Source organism: Osmerus eperlanus, chromosome 6 (genome assembly GCF_963692335.1).
Source record: "Osmerus eperlanus chromosome 6, fOsmEpe2.1, whole genome shotgun sequence".
NCBI classification, from domain to species: Eukaryota; Metazoa; Chordata; class Actinopteri; order Osmeriformes; family Osmeridae; genus Osmerus; species Osmerus eperlanus.
The window spans coordinates 16,433,599-16,454,659 of record NC_085023.1 but is presented as its reverse complement, the minus strand read 5'-3'; the positions used below and the strand labels follow the sequence as shown (position 1 = coordinate 16,454,659).

The following is a 21,061-nucleotide window of genomic DNA, read 5'->3' as shown; positions in this document are numbered from 1 at the left end:
ACAACAATACAAACGAAATTTATATATTTGGAGTTGAGGAATTTCACAGTTTCGCAACCCACAGTCCTGGCAAACATTTAAGATAGGTTTGCAATTAAATCTCTTGCTCCCTCTAGCGGCTACGAGAATTCACATACTGTGAGAAAATGAATTCACATTTAGGTGAAATGTTCCTTTAGGACGTTTGATGACGTAAACTTTAAACAGGGTGTGTAATCAATTATTTGATGCTAATGTAATAAACCAGCATTAAAGCCGCTCTTGTATGAATCTATAACTGTGTATTTTGTAAATATTAAGATAATAAGATTTTTTTCTCAGGAAATTCATTGTATTAGCGTGTGGTTCATGTTACATTTTGTTGTCCTCCGCCATCGATTGCTTTTGTCTGTTGAAATCTACCACCGTAAAGAGAGGTATTCTGTTGTTCATGGTCCAACCAAAGTATGCTGCAATGTATTAGCCGACCGGCCCAGTTTGTGAGATACATTTCGATAGCGGGGAATAGTTGTAACATCAATCAATATTTTAGGTGAGTGCTGTCAGTCTACTATTAATTACATACACCAAAATCAAATATACTTTTAACTTGCATTATGATGTATGTTTTAGAGAGCACCTCAGGTTACCTAGCTATGTTGATGTGCATGTTTAGTTAGCTTGCTAAAAAAATTATCTAGCTAGCTAGCGCCTGACTAAGCGATTAAGCTAGCTAAGCTAGCTACGTTAGCTTTTATTTGCAGCACATGAGTATGTTTTCTACCTGTTGAGTACTTCACCCCTAACAGGCCTTAACAGCCAACCATAAGCAAATTACTAGTAGCAGAGCACCAATATTGGCTAGCTTTTTACTATCTATCAATGAACCCAACCGAGATTGAGAATATGAGCCTGCTAGCCTGGCATCGCGAACGTAACTAAGTAGCCAGCGTTACTGTAAGACACATGCTGTCTTCGCAGCCGCAGGCTGTATCAGATGTTTTAGCTAGCTGTACAGCTAACGATTTACCAATCATTGCAACGATGTCATTTATCAAGTTTATTACTAAGCTAGTGTTTGGTAAACTACTGTAGCATGCGTTGTACTGTGACAGAACAGGTAGACCTAGCTCTCTGGAGGCTTTAGCCAGGATTAGCTAGGTTAAATTAACGTCGTATCAGTTTGTCTATTTGCTGTCTAAAGGAGTTATGAAACGACATCACACACCGCAAACTAGCTAGCCTACTTATACTTGTCTAGGTTAACAATATACTCTAAATAAATGGAAATTGATTTAAGACATTGCTTTATTTATGTCCTGACATCTGTTGAGATGCCCCTGAAATATCCTTCCCCCCCTGGCAACAGGAATATGCTGGTCGGTCCTCATTGGGATTTAATTATACTTTTTAACCTATGTAGATCCCCTGCATTATTTTGTGCAGGTTTGTGTCATCGCTACCCCTCAGAATGACCGACCCGGCCGTGAAGAGGGTGGTGAGTGACATCATCCGCTCCCCAGAGGACAAGCGGTTGTACAGAGGCCTGGAGTTCACCAATGGCCTCAAGGCTGTCCTCATCAGTGACCCCACCACAGATAAATCTTCAGCAGCTCTGGATGTACAAATAGGTACGCCAGGTTACCTATACTTCCGATTACTCTTGTATTCAACCCATTGAAACAGTTACTATTTCTACAGGGAGTCAGGTGGCTGAGCGGTTAGGGAATCGGGCTGGTAATCTGAAGGTTGCCAGTTTGAATTACGGCTGTGACAAAAGACATTGTGTCCTTGGGCAAGGCAATTCACCCTACTTGCCTTGGGGGAATGTCCCTGTACTTATTGTAAGTCGCTCTGGATAAGAGCGTCTGCTAAATGACTACATGTAAATGTATTTCTATCAACACAAGCTCTATAGACACTCCTTCTGTACTCCATATCTTAGTGATGTATTACACCACTTATTGACGTCATTTATATTGTTCTCATTAATCACATCTTTGCTTTTCAGTCAGGTTGTTGCATATCTTTCTCTGTCTTGCCTCTGTCTTGCTGTTGATCTCCCACTGTTCCAAACAAACATGTTTATTTTCCTAACATATTTAAGCCTCACTTTTATCATGCTGACATGCCTGCGTTACTGCAGTCTGATATCATTTCAATAATTTAGTCTCTTTCGAGCTAACCATTGGGCTTCTCTCCAGTGTTATGGCTGCTGTCAAGAAGGACATGCAGTTCCCTTTACCTCAAGTATAGCTGTTTTTGGAATAAAAACAAAGCTGAAATGTCTACAGAGTGCAGAACTTTCAAATGGTACATCCTGGAGGAAATGCCACCTGTTGATGGTCTCATCTTTCGTAGGATCTCTCTCGGACCCTGCGAACATCTCCGGCGTGGCCCACTTCTGTGAACACATGCTGTTTCTGGGGACAGAGAAGTACCCCAAGGAGAATGAGTACAGCCAGTTCCTGAGCGAGCATGCAGGCAGCTCCAATGCCTTCACCAGCGGCGAGCACACCAACTACTACTTTGATGTGTCCCATGAGCACTTGCAGGGGGCACTGGACAGGTGAGGCAAACTGCTTATATATTAGGGGAGGCTACCGAGAAATGGAAGGCTAATTTATGCATTGTGTATGTGACATTTCTTAAGTATGAGGTTGGTCTAGTTATGTCTACAGGCATTAAAATGTTAAACTAGGTGTGCCACTGTGTCTCTGGCTGTACTGTATGGCAGTACTCATGAATCATGTGTCCATGTGCTATCAGTTTAGGGAGCCTACAATGGCTTATAATCAAGACTGCTGCCTATAAGGCAATAGAGAACATACTTTTCCAGTGTGAGGATGCTAGTTGTCTGGCTGTTGTACTCTCAAGCCATCACAGAAGAACGACCTACGTGTTGACTACTGATTAATATGTGATGCTCAGGTGTTAGTCCCAGAGAGCCATCAGGTCACTACTTTATGTCTCCAGTTACCTGTTCCTTGGGTGGCTTGTGTAACAACTAGCGTTGTCTTCCCCCCCCCCCCCCCCCCCCACCCCTCAGCACCACCTGATACCTCTGGGACAGTATGGGATCAGGTTCTCTGGAACTGGTAGCTGCTGGGCTCATGTGTCAATTGCAGTGTTAGGCTCAGACCACTGAAAACAGAAAATGTGCGAGGCATGTCTGAACCAAATGATCTCTACAGCGTCCCCCTCAGTGTCGGGTCTTCTGAGTTTTGTGACGTTTTTGCAGTGCCGTGAAGACATTTGGGAGAAGGATGCCCTTTTGTTTTACTCAAAACGCCTGTTCATGCCTCACAGACTTCCCTAATTGTTCCTTAGTTGAACTGTAAACCACAGACCACACTGTAGAACTGAAGACCATCCGGACACAATGGCAAGCCACAGTGCTGAGGAATACTATAAACCAGACACAAATGCACGTATAATCTGATTGAAAAACCATCCGTCTCTGTGGGGCCCTTTGTAATCTGGAGCTGCAGCCAGGCTCTTATCTTCACAAATATATTCAAGCCTTCCTCATTTTCATAGTTACTTTACAGCGTCGATTTGCATCGATGACATGCTGCTGTCCACATGCAGAGTAGTCATGTTAAGGTGGATGTTATAGAGTCAAGGCAATTCTATACTTCTAATAACATGGAAAAGAGCAAAGTGTAATTGACCTGTAAACTTTTACAGCTGACCTACAAACTAAGATGGATGTGTACAATACCATCAACCTTTGTGTTTTTCACTTTGTAGGTTATTTAGCAGCCCCTGTTCATTTGACTCACAAACACACAAGGATTTCAGATAGGTTCAGGTTTGTTTGCCAGTGTGTTAATGTGCATGCCATGTTCCATGCACCTGTAGGTTTGCCCAGTTCTTCCTCTGTCCACTGTTTGATGAGAGCTGCAAGGACAGGGAGGTGAACGCCGTGGACTCTGAGCATGAGAAGAACCTGATGAACGATGCCTGGAGGCTGTTCCAGCTGGAGAAGGCCACGGGGAACCCTGACCACCCTTTCAGCAAGTTTGGAACAGGTGAAGACCTCCGACTGCTGTCCTCCACGACGAGGGGCTTTCGAACCAGTGACTGGTTACAGCCCAGCCTTCCCACCATTGGGTTTTATTTTGTTGCACATGAACAGACGTCAACTCGAACCAAAATGTGTATTATGTAGTGAGATCCAAGGGGAAGGAAGACTTGAAATAAGACCACACATGTGAAGGAACACACACACACACACCTATGGCTTTCAAAGAATTGAATTGCTGACTTTTGTTGTGTCGCTTTTTTGTCTGGTATTTTAAACTCCAACCCCAAAATAGCCACTTGGTGGCAGCATTGAGTTATGTAAGCGTGACTGGAGTTAAAAATAGAACAGGATCAGAATGGCTCAGTCTTATTAAAGGACCAGACACACACGGTCATGACATCCTACACAAGAACTCTCACTTCTTAGAAAAAGTTAGCCAACTCATCTCCACATGTGGAAAACTGTAATACACTGTGATGGAAATGCACACCTCCCTTGTACCTGGCCCTGCTAGTAATTAGGCAGATGTCCTTTTATGAAAATCTTAAGTTTTGTAGTATTGCATCCATCTTATAGTTACTTTATAAGTAAAAAAGAACTTTTTTTCAATGCATTATTTTAGGTAACAAGTTGACCCTGGAGACGAGACCATTGAAAGACGGGATAGACATTCGCCAGGAGCTTCTGAAGTTCCACTCCACCTACTACTCAGCCAACCTCATGGGACTGTGTGTGCTCGGGAGAGGTAGGATACTGTGTGTGCTCGGGAGAGGTAGCCCTCTCATCGGCTCAGCAGTGTGTTTGAGACGACGGGTCGGTCCGGTTCAGAGGGCGAGACAGGAAGGTCCCAAAAGCCTTTGTTCTACTCCAGGGCTGGGATCTGCTGCGTGACCAGTCCTGCTCAGGGCTGGGATCTGCTGGGTGACCAGTCCTGCTGCAGGGCTGGGATCTGCTGCGTGACCAGTCCTGCTGCAGGACTGGGATCTGCTGCGTGACCAGTCCTGCTCAGGGCTGGGATCTGCTGCGTGACCAGTCCTGCTCAGGGCTGGGATCTGCTGCGTGACCAGTCCTGCTCAGGGCTGGGATCTGCTGCGTGACCAGTCCTGCTCAGGGCTGGGATCTGCTGCGTGACCAGTCCTGCTCAGGGCTGGGATCTGCTGCGTGACCAGTCCTGCTCAGGGCTGGGATCTGCTGCGTGACCAGTCCTGCAGCACCGTCTCAGCCATGGCACTCAGCAGTCTAGCTGGTTCCTCCTCTAACGTCAAACTAAGACCGAGTTCATATTAGAAAGGATGGAAGAGCTCTACTTTTACAAGGCTGATGCTTTTCCTACGCTGGAGTTTAAGTAAATAATTTCTCCTGCTTGTCAAGCCACAGACTCGGTGCCGTCAAATTGGCCTTTAGATATGGCAGGGTGCCGCTACTGTGTTAATTACCAGTTGAGAAAGGGGCGTTTTGTAACACTGTGTTGAAACTGACTGCACCTGAAGGCCGCCTTTACGATGGCACAACATCATAATTCTTGGCCTTCACATTTCCATGCTAGAATGTGCCTGGTTGATGTGCGTTAGCAAACAGCACTGACCTTTTTCCTCCTGGGTTGCATTCAGACCGACTCGGGATCGAAAAACGACTGTGAATGTAATGTGGTTCATTCTGAGTCATCCCTTGTTACTGTATTTCTAACACGGGAAATGTAATTCATGACTGCAGTGTTTCGGTCAGGCCTCATGTTGTGTTGAGTCATTTTAAATGTCACGTTTTAAATGTCCTATCTCCTTGGTCCGTGTCCCCCCCCAGAGTCCCTGGACGAGCTGACCTCCATGGTGGTCAAGCTGTTTGGGGAGGTGGAGAACAAGAACGTGCCTGTCCCTGAGTTCCACGAGCACCCCTTCCAGGAGGAACACCTCCGGGTGCGTCCCCTCTGCCGTCTCCATGGAGACGCACATTTTGGAAAAGCGGAAACGCACTCGTATCACTTTTAACCGTCTGGCGTGTCTGCGTTTCCCCCACAGCAATACTACAAAGTGGTGCCCATAAAGGACATCAGGAATTTGTACGTCACCTTCCCCATCCCTGACCTGCAGAAGTACTACAAGTCCAACCCGGGCCACTACCTCGGACACCTGATTGGTCACGAGGGCCCTGGCAGTCTGCTTTCTGAGCTCAAGTCGAAAGGTAGGGAATGGCGATTTACAGACACGGCTCAGGAAATAGTCCTTTGGTTACTGGTATATGCAGGCTTATTTCAGAAGACTTGTTTGGATCAATGGTCGTAATGGTGTTTTTGTCGTTGTCCCCAGGCTGGGTGAACACACTGGTGGGCGGCCAGAAAGAGGGAGCCAGAGGATTCATGTTCTTCATAATCAACGTGGACCTGACCGAGGAGGGACTGTGTAGGCTACAGTATTCATCTGTGTCTGTCTGTATGTGTGTGTGTCTGTGTGTTCCTGTGCACTGAGGTGTGTGTGTTTTTGTTCCTTTTAGTGCACGTAGACGACATTATCTTCCACATGTTCCAGTACGTTCAGAAGCTGCGCACCGAAGGTCCGCAGGAGTGGGTGTTCCAGGAGTGCAAGGTCAGTGCCAGCGCCTCCATCCTCTACACCTTGGTGGCGTTAATGCATTAAGTCTTCTGTTTTCCTTGGAGTGTTACTTGCGTGTCATCGTCAACTGGTTTTCTCTGCAGGACTTGAACAACGTGGCCTTCAGGTTCAAGGACAAGGAGCGTCCCCGTGGTTACACCTCCAAAGTGGCGGGTTTACTGCACGTAGGTTGCTTTCTCCTCCTCCTCCTCCAAAGGCCGTATCCACGGCAACGCACAGTGGAGATCTGTGGCTCGGTTTGGGAGGTGATGTCACCAGTCTGCCTGGGCTGCCAGTCTCTCCTCTTGGCTCCAAGTCACTGTGGAGGCGAGCAGGAGATTATACCCTGGGCAAAATTAAACTGGCATTCTTGCTCAGGGCAAAACGATTACCATGGCAGTAAGCAGGGGCTAATAACAGGATGTCCAGTATCTGCCCTTTTAGAGCTCCTTATGAATGCTAGGTATATACAATCAAAATACTGCTGAGCCAGACTGGAAAATACTATGGTTATTCCCAATTCACATGCCATTGTTGCACTGTCAATCATCAGTACTTGACAACTATTGTATTACTACATGTTTCAGTATTCTGTATACCTCATATAAGTGTGTGTGTGTGTGTGACCTGACCTTTTCCCATGTGTGTTGCAGTACTATCCCCTGGAGGAGATCCTGGCTGCAGAGTACCTGCTGGAGGACTTCAGACCAGACCTCATTCAGATGGTCCTGGACAAGCTGAGGCCAGAGCAAGTCAGGTGCGTCCACACAGCGCAGTGTCCCGGCCTGGCCTGGCCACACGCTCCCCGAACCCCCACAGCTGCCCCCCTCTACCACAGAGGACACGCTTATCTCTGGAGCTTCACTTTCCAAAAACGAAGCCTTCGTGAAAGCAAGTTCAGTTTTATATGCATGAGAAAGTGAATCGGCGGAGAAAGACCTGTTCAGATGGCCTTCATCATGCGAGGGATTGACGTCTGAGTCCAAGAGGAACACTCGTTCTCCTCTCCCAACGTTCCTTTTATGTCAGGAGTTGACCAGGTGTCTCCTTTTGGAGATAAAAGATCCAACTTTTCAGTCGGCGCCTTTGATAAAACTGGTGTCTGTATGGGATGTTTTGAAATGAGCCGCTTTTCAATTTTCCCTTCAAGTGAACGCAAGGCAACTTTACAGATTCAATTTCCTCTCAGGCTTCAAAAGGCTGTTTGTTAGTCTAAAGATAGGTATGCTGTGCCCCCGGGGGGGCCCCCTATACTGTTGGACGTTGGTGGATTGTGCTTTGGTAATGGGATTTCACATCAGTTCATGCTCCACAGTTTGGTTCTCTTTGTGTGTCTGGGTGTACCTGCTGCTTCAATCCCTGCACGGGAAAAAAGCCAGTAAGGCATTTAACCGTATTCAGTCAACGTTTTACTATGTCACTATATTTTGACGTAGGGGAAAATGTTTGACGGGATCTAAAAGAAGATGCATACTAGAGATGGTAGACCTTAAGTACATGAAAACATACACTTGTATTTTTGCCTATCAGCATCAAGGGCTACCTCCCCTCCTTTCTAAACTTGGCATCCTAATTTTTGTAGGTATAAATAAATTCCTCGCTTCCAGTCAATGACGTGACCTAAATGGTCAAAGCTGGGTTGTACATAAAAAGGAGTTGAATCTTCCAGGGCTGAGTGGAGATGACCTCTATTGGTTATCTGAACCAAAAATCTGTTTCCCCACGGACCCCACACCCTGTCACTGACCACAGAAGCCCCACCACGGTCAGCTACTAGGCCGAATGATTGATGCAGGAGTGTGAAGATGACTCCTTCTAAATGAGGCCATATCGATCGCAGTCCCTGCACAGCCAAGGTGCCGGACTTCCAAACATAGCTCATCGATTGGAGAGTTGCTCATCGATTGGACAGTTACAATGCATCAATTCCCCTGCCCTCCGGCAGCCTACAAATAGACCGCTAACATGAAGGATGCTGGAAAGCAACCCGATCCCGTCTGCTCAGTACAGGGTGCTGTGTTGTAGTGGTAACAGAACCAGAGACGGGAGGGTTAGTTCTGGCCCGGCTTGGAGAAAAGGGAAGGTTTTGTAGAGGCTAGTAATCTGACCCATCTGTCCTCCTCTCTGCAGGGTGGCCGTGGTGTCCAAGTCGTTTGAGGGACAGACCGACAGGACCGAGGAGTGGTACGGGACTCAGTACAAACAGGAGGCCATCTCTGATGAGGTCATCAAGGTGAGAGATTTTTTTAATGCTGTTAACACGCACACAGATGCTCAAGAGTTGCCTGCTAGGAAATAAGTGTTTGATGCCGTGCGTTCCTCAGTCTTTGCGGAGGTTCGAATTTGTCCCCGTGCAGCCGAGTGGCTGGCACGCCGTGGTGCATCGCACGAGCCCCATAACATTTTGCGTGTTGCAGAAATGGGCGAATGCGGACCTCAACGGCCAGTTCAAGCTGCCCATGAAGAATGAGTTCATCCCCACCAGCTTTGAGATCTACCCCCTGGAGAAGGACTCTCCATCCGCCCCCACCCTCATCAAGGTAAACCTCTCCCTCCATCTGTCTCTCTGTCTGCCTTGCATCCCTCTCAGGGCCCCTCTCTCTCTCCCTCTCTCTCTCCCATAGCCCTGCAATATCAAAGCGCCCCTCATCTCTTCCTGCCAAACAGCAACAGACGTTAATGAAAGCCTAAGTACACATAAAGAGCTCCAAACACGCAATCAGATTGTAAAATGCTAATAGTTTTGTCAGGATTGAGACGTAACAGATTTAGCCAGAGCCGTTGGTTGTTGAGGTGCTCTGATCATGAGAAGTGAGCTGTAACCATGGCTGACAGGGCAGATTTTCCTGAGGCACCGCCGTGGGGGTTCGCGGACAGCGTTTCACTTCATTATACACATCCTGCAGTGTACAAAGGGAGAGGAGGCTAGTTTAATGTGCCTCATTTCAAAGTGAGTATGCGCACCAAACTTGTTCCTCGTCCGCCCTTGACTCTTGCTGATGAAACTTGCTGCTTTTGTCTTCCAGGACACGGCTATGAGCAAGGTGTGGTTCAAGCAGGATGACAAGTTCTTCCTCCCGAAGGCCTGCCTGAACTTTGAGTTCTTCAGGTTGGTGACCAAACCAAAGAGCCCTTGTTCAATGTAAACGTTCGAGGTTCACGCTACCATGTGACGGTGTTCAGGAAAAATGAAGATGGTTTTAATGATGCTTTGTTTGTTTTTTTTGGCTCTCTTGCAAATAATGTCTCAACTGAATTACCTCACTTGTGCTGCTAATCCTTTTTGCACAATATATATATATAAGCTTCAGTGCTTCGGCTCGCTTCTGTTCCAAGGACGAATTGTGGAGCTGCCTCAGTCGATGTCATGTGTGATTCATCATTGCCATTCTCTCTACAGCCCATTTGCGTATGTGGACCCCTTGCATTGTAACATGGCGTACTTGTACCTGGAGCTTCTCAAGGACTCCCTGAACGAGTATGCATATGCAGCCGAGCTAGCCGGCTTGAACTATGACCTCCAAAATACCATCTATGGGATGTATGTAAGTATTCAGAATCCTCCCCCTCCGATTCCCATTGATTTCACACAGCGTCTTCCGACCCCCTACCCCACCAGCCAGACATCCCACTTCCTGCGTTCTCAACCTGGGCCTCTGTGTCCACCCTCCGCCCCGGCAGGCTGCGTCCTCCTCTTCATCCCTCCTTCCTCTCTCGCTCCCTCCTCCCTTTCCATCTTGGCTCGTTACCACCTGCACACTCTGACGCCCAGAGATGTCTGTCCGGCCTCCCGTTCCTCCAGATCTGTAATGGGGCTCGACGCCACAATCGCTGTCTCTTCTGAGGCAGAGGAACAAAGTTTTTTTTTTTGTTTTTTTTTTTTCAATCCAAACTCCCCCCCCCCTTATCAAACATAAGTGGACACCTCAGAGCTCTTTAAAGGGCATGTCGTGTTCTACAGCGAAGGTGCTCGCTGTTGCGTCAGTGGCAAAAAATTGTCCGTCGCCGTCTGAAAAAGCTGGCTGCAAGGCTGCATATCCATACTCTCAGTCTTCCTGCTCTGTCTTGTCTCCCCCCCCCCCCCCAAACCACACATCTTTTTGTTCCAAAAAACCATACCTTTTTTGTTTCTCTTCTTTCCCCGCCCGTCAGTCGCTACCTATACGCAGACCCCCTGCACTGCAACATGACGTACCTGTTTCTCAGGTTGTTGAAGGATGATTTAAAAGAGTATACATATGCAGCCCGCCTGGCAGGGCTGACCTATGGCATAGCCTCAGGGATGAATGCCATCCTCGTAAGTACAGCCTCCACCCTCACCCCGTCCCTCTTTTCTAACTGTGCAGGGGGGCACCAGGGAGGGCCCAGCTTGAGGCTTTGAGAGTGCGCAGGACTGGCTTGTTTCCCCCCCCCCCCTCTCCTCCTCTTTACGCTGTGTGTGTGTGGGGGGGTCTTGGTCTGTCTGTCTCTCTCTGAGGAAAGATGCAGAGTTGTCTTCACCCCCATGTCTTGTCAGTCAGTGGATGTGTGTCTGTGTGGGTTTTGCAGTGGTGTTCGTTGGCAGTCCTTCAAGGCAGGCAGTTCGAATGTTAATCCTTTTTCCCAGCTCGGTCTTGGCAGAGTTTCTCGCAAAACCCGCTAGCACAATTGTTTATTATGAATTGTGTTTCTGTTCACCCGTTGGCTTGCGTGAAATGCAATCCTTATCTCGAAGGTATCATCTAATGCCATGCTCACAGCCTGAGCCAGCCTTTAAGGACTTGCCCTGCTGGCAGATTCACTCAGAATCTAATCTGTCTAATACAAACAGAAATAGTTGAAAGGACGAGACGAAGGAGAAACTCTAGATAACATGTTCCTGCATTATTTTTTTATTTATTACCAATCCTCTTTGGCAGCCGTTTTTCATCTCCCATTGTTTCAATGTCAGCCAGACTGGGGAACAGTGTCTTCTTCTGTAGTCATCAGGAACCAAGCCAGGATCTGCTGATCCTCCTGACATATTTATGATTGCATTCTGCTGAGTTGTTTTTCCAAAAGCAAGTTTCAGTTTGAACTACATATTCAAAAGTTTGCCAACTTTTTACGTTTTTTTTTTTAGTTTGGTGAACTGTATTTTTCACGTTAAGGTGCTTGTGTTCCCAATTTCACCTTTCTGTCTAAACTATGGTTTTGTGGTGGTGATGCCTACTAACCTGCTTCTACACCTCACACGCATCCAAACTGTCTTTCATACACTCACTGCAGCCGCAGGAAGACTAATTCACTTGAGTCAGCATTTGCGTGGATGGCTGGCGCTCATCAAGGGTAATGATGCTGAAGGAGGTTCGAGTTAACTCGTGTCAGAGACGGAGGGGGGGGGGGTAGCATTATTTTGTGAGAGGGAGGGAAAAGTGGGGCCATGGTTCTGCTGAGTCATGAAAAGCCACAAGGTTTGGATGATGTTGCAGAGCCCTGCTCTGAATATCCTTGAGCGTGCTTGCGTATTACTTTTATTTGCATCAATAAACACATTATTCGCCGCAGACCCTGTCTTTTAGGGAAGTGTTCCAGCTTTTCCTCAGAATAGAAAAATGTTTCGTTTTTTTCTCCCCCCCCCCCCCCCCCCTATAGGTTTAGCAAAGGAAGTTATTCGGTCATGCAACCTGTAACCTTGTCCTAGCAGCCCGAGGTTGACAACCTGGGCTAGATTCTCACCCCATTAGCACTTAAGTAAAGGTGAGAAAGATGTTGGTCCAGATGGCCCATCCAGCTGAGCGTGTGAGTGTGTTCCCCAGCCGAGCGTGCTCTGAGCTGGGTGGACACGCTCGCTGCTCCAGAGCTTCTGTGTGGCTGGCAGGGTGTGACGCCTAGCAGGGTGTGACTCCTGGCTGGGGGGACGGATGTTTCCCCAGGAGGAAGCACGGCAGCCTGGGAGGGCAGAGTGCTCTTAGCGCTGTCCCAGTTCACCCCTCGAGAGCAGCTCTAGAACACACACACACAGGCGTGCTCACGGTCACACACACGCATCCCACCAGCCTGTTCACGACTCCCTGCGGCCGTGTCCGTCCATTGTACTCATCCTGTCTTTCTCTCTCTCTCTCTCTCGCTCTCTCTCTTGCTCTCTCGCTCTCTCTACCCCCCGCGTGTCCCAGCTCTCTGTGAAGGGCTACAACGACAAGCAGGACATCCTGCTGCGGAAGATCATCGAGAAGATGGCTACGTTTGAGATCGACGAGAAGCGCTTTGACATCATCAAGGAGGCCGTAAGCACGACCAAAGGGCAGATGAGATCCTGTGATTCATGTCACTGTTGAACTTGGCTGCAGCCCTGATTGGTTGGTCTGTCCCACTCCCTTCTCCCCCAGTACATGAGGTCTCTGAACAACTTCAGGGCGGAGCAGCCCCACCAGCACGCCATGTACTACCTCCGCCTGCTGATGACCGAGGTGGCCTGGACCAAAGACGAGCTCAAGGAGGCTCTGGATGGTGAGCACCGGTCACCCACTTTGGCTCTGTCTCTCTCTCTAGCTCAATTTCAATTTCTTTCCGTTTCCATCCCAGCCCCTTTCTTTCTTTCCTGACTCTTCCCAGATCTGCGTCATTCCGTCTGTCTCACCCTCTCTCTCTCTCCTTTCTTCCCTTTCCACCATCCTCCTTCCCCCTCTGCCCCCCTCTCCTCATCTGAATGCCGAGCCAGTCATCCCTTCCTCCACTGCAGTCTGCTCTCTGCAGTGGCGTTCTCTTCCCTGAACGCACGACTGGCCGGCTGCCTCCGCCCCGCCTCTCCGTGTGCACACCAGGCTCAATTAGCCGAGAGGTCAAGGCTTGCTCTCTCACCGAGGGTGCAGTACAGCTCGACAGCAGTCCCTCCTAATTGTTACCCACTTATGACTCTGTGCCGCCAGTCCTTGGGCCTCCCAGCGCCCTTTGCCTGACCTTTTTCGATTCCTACAGCCCTCCTGTCCCTGGTTTAACTAGCAGGTGTTGTGTGTGTGTGTCTCCTGTGTGCACTCCTCCTCTGCTCCCTCCAGCCATGGCCGCTCCTTCACATTTCTCCTCTCCTGGAATCTGGGTCAGACGCTCGGTGAATTCAGATTGACCGACTTGCGCCTGGAGGGTGTGTGCGCGTGTGATTGCATTTGAAGTGTGTGTGTGTGTGTGTGTGTGTGTGTGTGTGTGTGTGTGTGTGTGAAGGTGATTTGTGTAGTCATTGTTTCTCTGCCCGTGACAGGACTGCTATTCTGTGGCGTCGCCCACATGGGTGCGCAGTGCCTTTTTATCGTGCCCGGCCCTGATTGCAGGTTGGGAGAAGCTCCGTGATTGATTTCTCTCGTCTGGTTCTGTGTTCCAGATGTCACACTCGCCCGCCTCAAGGCCTTCATTCCGCAGCTATTGTCACGGCTACATATTGAAACCCTTCTCCATGGCAACATCACCAAGGAGGTTTGTTTTGAAGTTGTATGTTTTCATTGAGCAGACAACTTTGTACTTTATCAGCTCCTCACAGGCCTCTCTCTGACACGGAGGCCGTATCGTAAGGTGTGCTGGTGTGTGTCCCCTCTGCGCTCACAGCACGCCAGCTGTAGCACTTATTCAGAAATCATCGACAGGCTTAACAGGTTGTGTGCTGTCGCCCCAAAGCCTCCCGCTTCCTCCAATTCCCTTATCGGTTCTCTGGCCAGCTTATCACTGACAACCTCTGATAAGTCCCTCAGATCTAGTGACGCTTTCTAAAAGGTCCCAGCTGCCAGCCAACCAGCCAGGCCCTGCTAATGATGACTGTCCCAGTCGGCAGGGGAGAGAATTGGATGCAGCACCAGGGGGACAGTGGGCCTCATCACCATAGAGACCCACAAGAGAGGCTCTGGTTACTAGGCATTCAGAACCATGCAAATATCCAGTCACTATAAAGTTGTGTGATTGACTCGAGTCCCGGTTATCCGACATGGTTGACACCAGGCTGTTCAAGAGGTCCTCTGGGAACCTCCTGGGTGAATGAAATGGATAAAAAGGGAAATGCCTTGTAACATTGAAAACCTCAAATGAAGCTGTCCTCTGTCCTCCCTCTAGTCTGCTCTAGGTATGATGCAGATGGTCGAGGACAAGCTCATCGAGCACGCCCACACCAAGCCCCTCCTACCCAGCCAGCTGATTCGCTACCGAGAGGTGCAGGTTCCAGATGGTAGGTCAAGTGCTCTTACCCAACCCCCCTCCCTTCCACAAGCCTGTCATGTCTGCCCCATGGTGACCCCAATCAAGAGGCCTCACCCAATAGTGTGACTTATAGTCACACTGTTGAACCCTCAGGTTTAACACTTTCTTCCACAGGTAATAATGGTCTGATAAGATTCTTATCAACAATGTGTTAATAGACTCACTCACCTATGTCCGTATTACCCGTTAACTAATGTTATTACAAGCACCACGATCGAAAGTGTTACCTGACCTACATAACCGGTTGTTGAGTAACACCCTCAGTGTCTAGCGTGCCGCATGCACCGAGGGAAAAGAGGTCATTAGCGAGCAACGTGTCAGTTGGCAGCACAGACACTTTCTCTCATTCATATTCATACGCACGCGTTATGCATCTGTGCTGCCTTGCTGATTACAGTAGGAGACTCGATATCTGCGCCAGGAAAGGCAGAGCAGTCGGGGTCACCTGGAAACATCCTGGGACCCACTGAAAGGTTCCAGCCCATGTCCAACCAGCCATGCAGTCAGTCAGCTTCCCATCCAACCAGTCGTGCAGTCAGTCACTCATCCAAGCACTGTGTCCGGCACTCATCCAACCAGCCAAGCAATCAGTCTGCCACTTGTCCAACCAGCCAAGCAATCAGCCTGCCACTCGTCCATCCAGCCAAGCGGGGAACAGAAGCAAGTGTGAAGGACAACCTGACCCTCAGACTAATTAGCCAAATGACACAGCAGAGTTGGTTCTGAACAGAAGGTCCACAGAAAACGTTGTACTGCCCACATGTCTTCCAGTTTCTGATTGATTTTCTTTATTTTGACCTTCCTAAGGAGAATCCCCTCTAGTTTTAGACGATGCAAACCATCTCGGCGGTTGCTCTCCCGTCTCCTCCGATTCAATGTTTGCTTGATCGCTGAGGGCTCAAACGCCGCCGCCCCCTCCCCCCGAGGAGGCCCCCCTCCCCCCGAGGAGGCCCCCCTCCCCCCGAGGAGGCCGCCCTCCCCCCCGAGGGGGGAGGGCGGCCTCTCAGCCTCCACTTCCCCTCAGATGAGGAATGAAGAGGGGCTGCGATGCCTCCGCTCACAGGCACTCGCCGAGTGGAAGATGGAACGGGGGCTTAAGAAACTGCTGTCTGGAGAGTGTCGCCGCTGTCCTCGGTCTGAACTCTGCTCGTGTTCTAGTCTGAGACTGGGCCCTGCAGCGTGTGTTCAGAAGTCGTTTCAATTCGAGAGCCGAGTCTGATGTAGTGTTATGCCGGCTGTCTTGGAGAGCACTGTTTGTTCCAGAATGTTTTGGAAAATCGAAGGTACTTCAGTCTCGATTTCCACTTCCTGTTAGATGGAGGATGTCATGTGTGCCGAGTTTAGACTTTTGTCCCACAACAGCTTCAGTGATGTGGATCAATCAAGTAGTCTGCAATAAATAAATAAAATTCTCTCTTCCAGGGGGTTGGTATGTGTACCAGCAGAGGAATGAGGTGCACAACAACTGTGGCATTGAGATCTACTACCAGACAGACATGCAGAGCACCCATGACAACATGCTGCTGGAGCTGTACTGTCAGATCATCAACGAGCCCTGCTTCAACACACTGCGCACCAAGGAGCAGCTTGGTGAGACCACACACACACACCCTCCTGATCTTGGATAATTACAGACACTAATGTTTTGAGTTGTATAATAACTTTTAGAGTCTGGTCCTGATCCTCTCGTCACCTCTGACGTGTACTCTCCCCCCCCCCCCCCCCCCCCAGGCTACATAGTGTTCAGTGGGCCGCGCCGGGCCAACGGGGTCCAGGGGCTGCGCTTCATCATCCAGTCGGAGAAGGCCCCCCACTACCTGGAGAGCCGCGTGGAGGCCTTCCTGCGCACCATGGAGAAGTCTGTGGAGGAGATGAACGACGAGGCCTTCCAGAAGCACATCCAGGCGCTGGCCATCCGCCGTCTGGACAAGCCCAAGAAGCTGGCCGCCGAGTGCGCCAAGTACTGGGGAGAGATCATCTCGCAGCAGTACAACTTTGACAGAGGTGAGGGCTTTGTAAACACACACACACACACCCTGGCTGGTGACCTAAGCACCCAGTTGAAGCTTCTCAGGTGGCTGAGCGGTGAGGGAATCGGGCTATTAATCCGAAGGTTGCCAGTTCGATTCCCGGTCATGCCAACTGACGTTGTGTCCTTGGGCAAGGCACTTCACCCTACTTGCCTCGGGGGGGAACGTCCCTGTACTTACTGTAAGTCGCTCTGGATAAGAGCGTCTGCTAAATGTAAATGTCTGCTTCATAGTTATTGAGAGGGATTGGGTCCCTATTAGGTTTCTCTCAGATTTGAATTCTGCAGGATTATCAGTCTTGGAGAATCCTTGGGGGAAGATAATCATGTTTTTTTTGTGGAGGAGCTGCACAAATTAGCATTGATTAGGCCCCAGAATAATCTTTGCCCAGAGTCTCTGTCTCTCTGGAGTGCTATTATAGATTGTAAATGGTCTGATTTGCTGGTAATCTGCCTAAAGGCCTGTACGACAGGGAGCAGACATTATGCGGAAGGGGAGGGCGAAGGAGGAGGGGGGGGGATTGGTAACGCACCGTCAGGAAGGATGAGGAGACTCCACCAAGGACGTGGAGCAGCAGCCAGGAGGACCGGCCAGGCCCCGGCACGGCCAGGCCCCGGCACGGCCAGGCCCCGGCACGGCCAGGCCCCGGCACGGCCAGGCTAATGGGGCTTTTCCCAGGCTACAGCGAGGATCTTAGTTACATCAGGGGATTTCCTTCAGGAGTTAGGAAAATGTCTGATTTTTTTTTTAATCATTATCAATAATCTACTTGGCCTTTTTGTCTGTCAAAATCCTGTTTTGCTTTCTAGAGAGGGGGATTTTTGAAGCTACCCATGGTTAATCCTGATATGTTGTGTTGCGTTTCAGACAACATTGAAGTGGCCTATTTGAAGACACTGACTAAAGAGAACATTATGCAGTTCTACAGGGTGAGTAGAGCTGTACTGTCACCATGGAGAAACTCACTTCCTACCCTCTATTGAAACTGTACAATGTCACTCACGCTGTCTCCTCCACTCACACACACTGTCATAGACACACACACACGAGCTCCAGGGTGGAGCGTGTTTTTTTTTTTTTTTCCTGACACGAAACCATGACACCCAGTGTCTTCTCTTCGTCCGTCTCCTCCTCCTGCTTCTATTCTTAGCCATGGAGGTGACTGTGACACAGGCCACGCTCTCAGCATATCAGCCCCAGTAATGACAGGTTGCAGCACAGGCTGCTTCCAGGGGATAAGGGAGGAGGGCTCTCTGTCTGTCTCTGTCTCTGTGTCTCTGTCTCTCTCTGTCTCTTCCACCCACTTCAGGATAAACAGGCTGGATGTTCTTTTAGTGTGGCTACAGAGGAGGGAAAATCTCCCATGTCTTCACCTTGCACTTGAAACCAAATGTCCTGTCCTCTTCTGACCTCGTGCTCCCTCTCCCCGCAGGATCTGTTGGCCATCGAGGCTCCAAAGAGGCACAAGATGTCTGTCCATGTCCTCTCCAGGGAGATGGACTCCTGTGAGTATGGAGTTGGGAGGCAGCGATGGGCAGGAGTTGTGTGTGTGTGTGTGTGTGTGTGTGGGGGCCATTTAAGTTTGTGGGCATGTTCATTTGGATGTGTTTGCCTTCCCTGCAGGCCCCGTGGTTGGAGAGTTCCCTGCCCAAAATGATGTCAACCTGGCCCCTGCCCCCTCCCTGCCCCAGGTAAGGGAGACGTGGAGCGGGACGTGCTCACGAACAGCCGTCACATGTCCTGTGTCCAACACTAATGACACCACTGTTCTAATTCCCTGTCCTTGTCCCTCAGCCCGAGCTGGTGGAGGACATGACAGAGTTCAAGAGGAGCCTGCCTCTCTTCCCCTTGGCCAAGCCTCACATCAACTTCATGGCCGCCAAACTGTGAGAGCAGCAGGCCGGCCCCAGAGCAGCATGGGAGCCCTGGGGCGGGGGGGGGCGGGGGTTCTGAACCCCCTCCGCCAGCTGGAACACGTCTGAGCGAGCCGGCATGTGTGTTTTCTCTGTGTGTGTGTGTGTTCATATGTGTGTTAGTGAGTGAGCGTGGCAGGCTGGAGCCACTAGGAGATTCTGCTTGTGAAAGTGTGTCATTCACCAGTCTTGGAGTTGTGGTTTTCATAGCTTGGATTACATAGGTCACACACACACACACCCGCACACATACGGCTCACCTCATATCTTAGCCTCAAGACGCAAACCATTCTTCTCACCGCTGTGTAGTCTGTTGTAGCGGAATAGTACTGACTTGAAGAACCACAGCATCACAGGCCAGGACCCTGGGAAACCAGTATTTCTAGAATGATTCACCATGCCACAGAAGACATGTTTTTTATTTGACCTAGCCACAGTGACATGCTGCTTTGAGAATGAATTTTGGATTGTTATTGCAAGATGAGGTGAAGCCGTTTAAGCATAGGATAATAGCTCTGTAATGGTTCCTTCTGTCATTCAAAATATGTTGAACTGAAACAATTTTTTCACTTTGTACTCATGCAACATGTCAAGATACCACAACCTCTCTTGGGGGTTTCACAATGGCACTTTTGAGTTCACTCCCTGGGCTACAGATGTTCCAATATTTTAGGCTCATTTATGTATCATCAAAATAGAATATCTGCCTTGTGAAAAAAATTGTTTTAATCAGTGTTCAAGTTTTTGTTTTTGTTCTGTTTTTAAACTGGTAAAATGTTGGGGCCCTCTGAAGAGCTGTTTTAAACTGCTTATTTGGTGGATAAAAAACAAAAAAACATTCATAATTATTTTTAATTGTTTGCATTCTATAGGCTTGTGTATTTTCCAGACGTCATCTCAGGGTACCTCAGCATTTTGATGATTTTTTTTGAGACTAAAGAAAAATAAAATTGCCCATTTGTCCTTTAGACGTTACATTTCTCTAGTCATAAATGAACTGTGTTCTTAAGGCAATGATCTTGAGTGCTCTAATCTGAATGAAGATGTAGGTTCTGAAGGCCTCTTGCTGCCTCAAGATGACTGCCTGTGCCTTTCACTGGAGATCTGTGGTTGCTGGTTGTAACTACTCAAGGTCTTTATTAAACAGGGCACTGAGCTGAACACAGGCGTTTGACTGGCAAACTAGCTGCTCTGTCTCTGTGGGTACGACGGGAGCAGGATTGTTGAGTTTTACAATTGCACTCTCTTAAAGACGCAGTACCCTTGACAAGCCATGCCATGGCAGAGGGGTTATCTAAGTGGAGCCTTGCCTTGACCCCCAAAATGTTTTTATACCTTTAAAAAAAAAAAAGGGACTTTTGGTGACTCAGCTGTTTGTGTTATGAAAACACATCACTAAGCAATACACTTTTTTGACGCGAACCTGAAGATCTAAATCTCAAAGCAAGTCTGAACTGTACTGTTGCGTCGTTAGGACAACACTGTGTATTGTGATGGCTAGTTGAATTTTGGCCACAACAGCTACGCTGCGATCTCAGATGCTCCCTTTGCTTCTGCCTAGTGTGTGGTTGCCACATGGATCCGGTCGTACCAGCGCTGTCTGTGCGCCACAGCCTGATCACTCAGGTGTCTAACAAACCACCGCTATGGCACAGCCAAGATCAGCTCCATGAGATTCCCAGTACTCAGGCCTACATCCATTAACTGGTGCTGTCATGTAGGGAAGCAGAATATTCATTATATGAGGTTTGTTGAGAATTTGGTCATTACCTTTTGGAATACGCTTTGTTCAAAGCAGAATAAAGTTTTTTTTTGTTCAGCATTTTACCATGTTTAACTACTATTTCATTTGATAGTAGAAACCCATTCTAATTTAGTCCTTTTATGTGTTGATCCATTTTAATCCTCCTGGCACTGTTCCCTTTAATTCTGCTGATTTAGGATCAATGATTACCGGTGGCTGTCCTGCCATGGTAGAGATGTCATACTGATCTGAGGTCAGTATCCTTGGGTTTAGGAAGGAAATGGGCTAACAACCAGTTGTGCCCCATCATTGCTTGGTAATGCTTTTAGTCAGGAAAGGCTTTTGTATGACATATCAGGAAGGTGAGCCAGTGTCTAGTCTTTCTACAAAGATGGAATAACTGGATGTGGGTGGAAGTTATTTTGTGTTTTCTTTTTTACTTTTCTTTGGAAACTGACATTGAGTTTGGGTGGGTTTGCTGCACATGTATCCCAGTATATAGCTGGTTATTTTATTTGTCATGTGTGTCTGATTAATAAATGACTATGGATGAGCTATGACCATATATCCATTATCATTGACTT

The 21,061-nt window shown here is 48.6% G+C and overlaps 1 protein-coding gene across 3 annotated transcripts; it reads left to right on the top strand.

Moving 5' to 3' along the window:
* The first annotated feature begins 387 nt into the window (after positions 1–387).
* On the top strand, positions 388–21,037 carry ide (insulin-degrading enzyme). Of its 3 annotated transcripts, none has more exons than XM_062463913.1 (25): positions 388–532; positions 1,426–1,610; positions 2,341–2,548; positions 3,844–4,013; positions 4,632–4,754; positions 5,810–5,922; positions 6,025–6,187; positions 6,313–6,405; positions 6,497–6,588; positions 6,699–6,779; positions 7,248–7,351; positions 8,725–8,827; positions 9,012–9,134; positions 9,621–9,703; positions 10,747–10,891; positions 12,729–12,839; positions 12,942–13,062; positions 13,928–14,019; positions 14,647–14,758; positions 16,213–16,380; positions 16,522–16,794; positions 17,688–17,749; positions 18,253–18,325; positions 18,444–18,511; positions 18,615–21,037. In XM_062463913.1, the coding sequence occupies exons 1-25, from the start codon at positions 447–449 to the stop codon at positions 18,708–18,710; spliced, it is 3,048 nt and encodes a 1,015-aa protein (XP_062319897.1). In that variant the 5' UTR covers positions 388–446; the 3' UTR covers positions 18,711–21,037. The 3 variants fall into 3 exon arrangements, with proteins under 3 accessions (XP_062319897.1, XP_062319896.1, XP_062319898.1); XM_062463912.1 differs by lacking the exon at positions 10,747–10,891 and adding an exon at positions 9,995–10,139 and having other exon boundaries at positions 389–532; XM_062463914.1 differs by lacking the exon at positions 10,747–10,891 and adding an exon at positions 9,995–10,139 and having other exon boundaries at positions 417–532; positions 1,403–1,610.
* Positions 21,038–21,061: the final 24 nt, after the last annotated feature.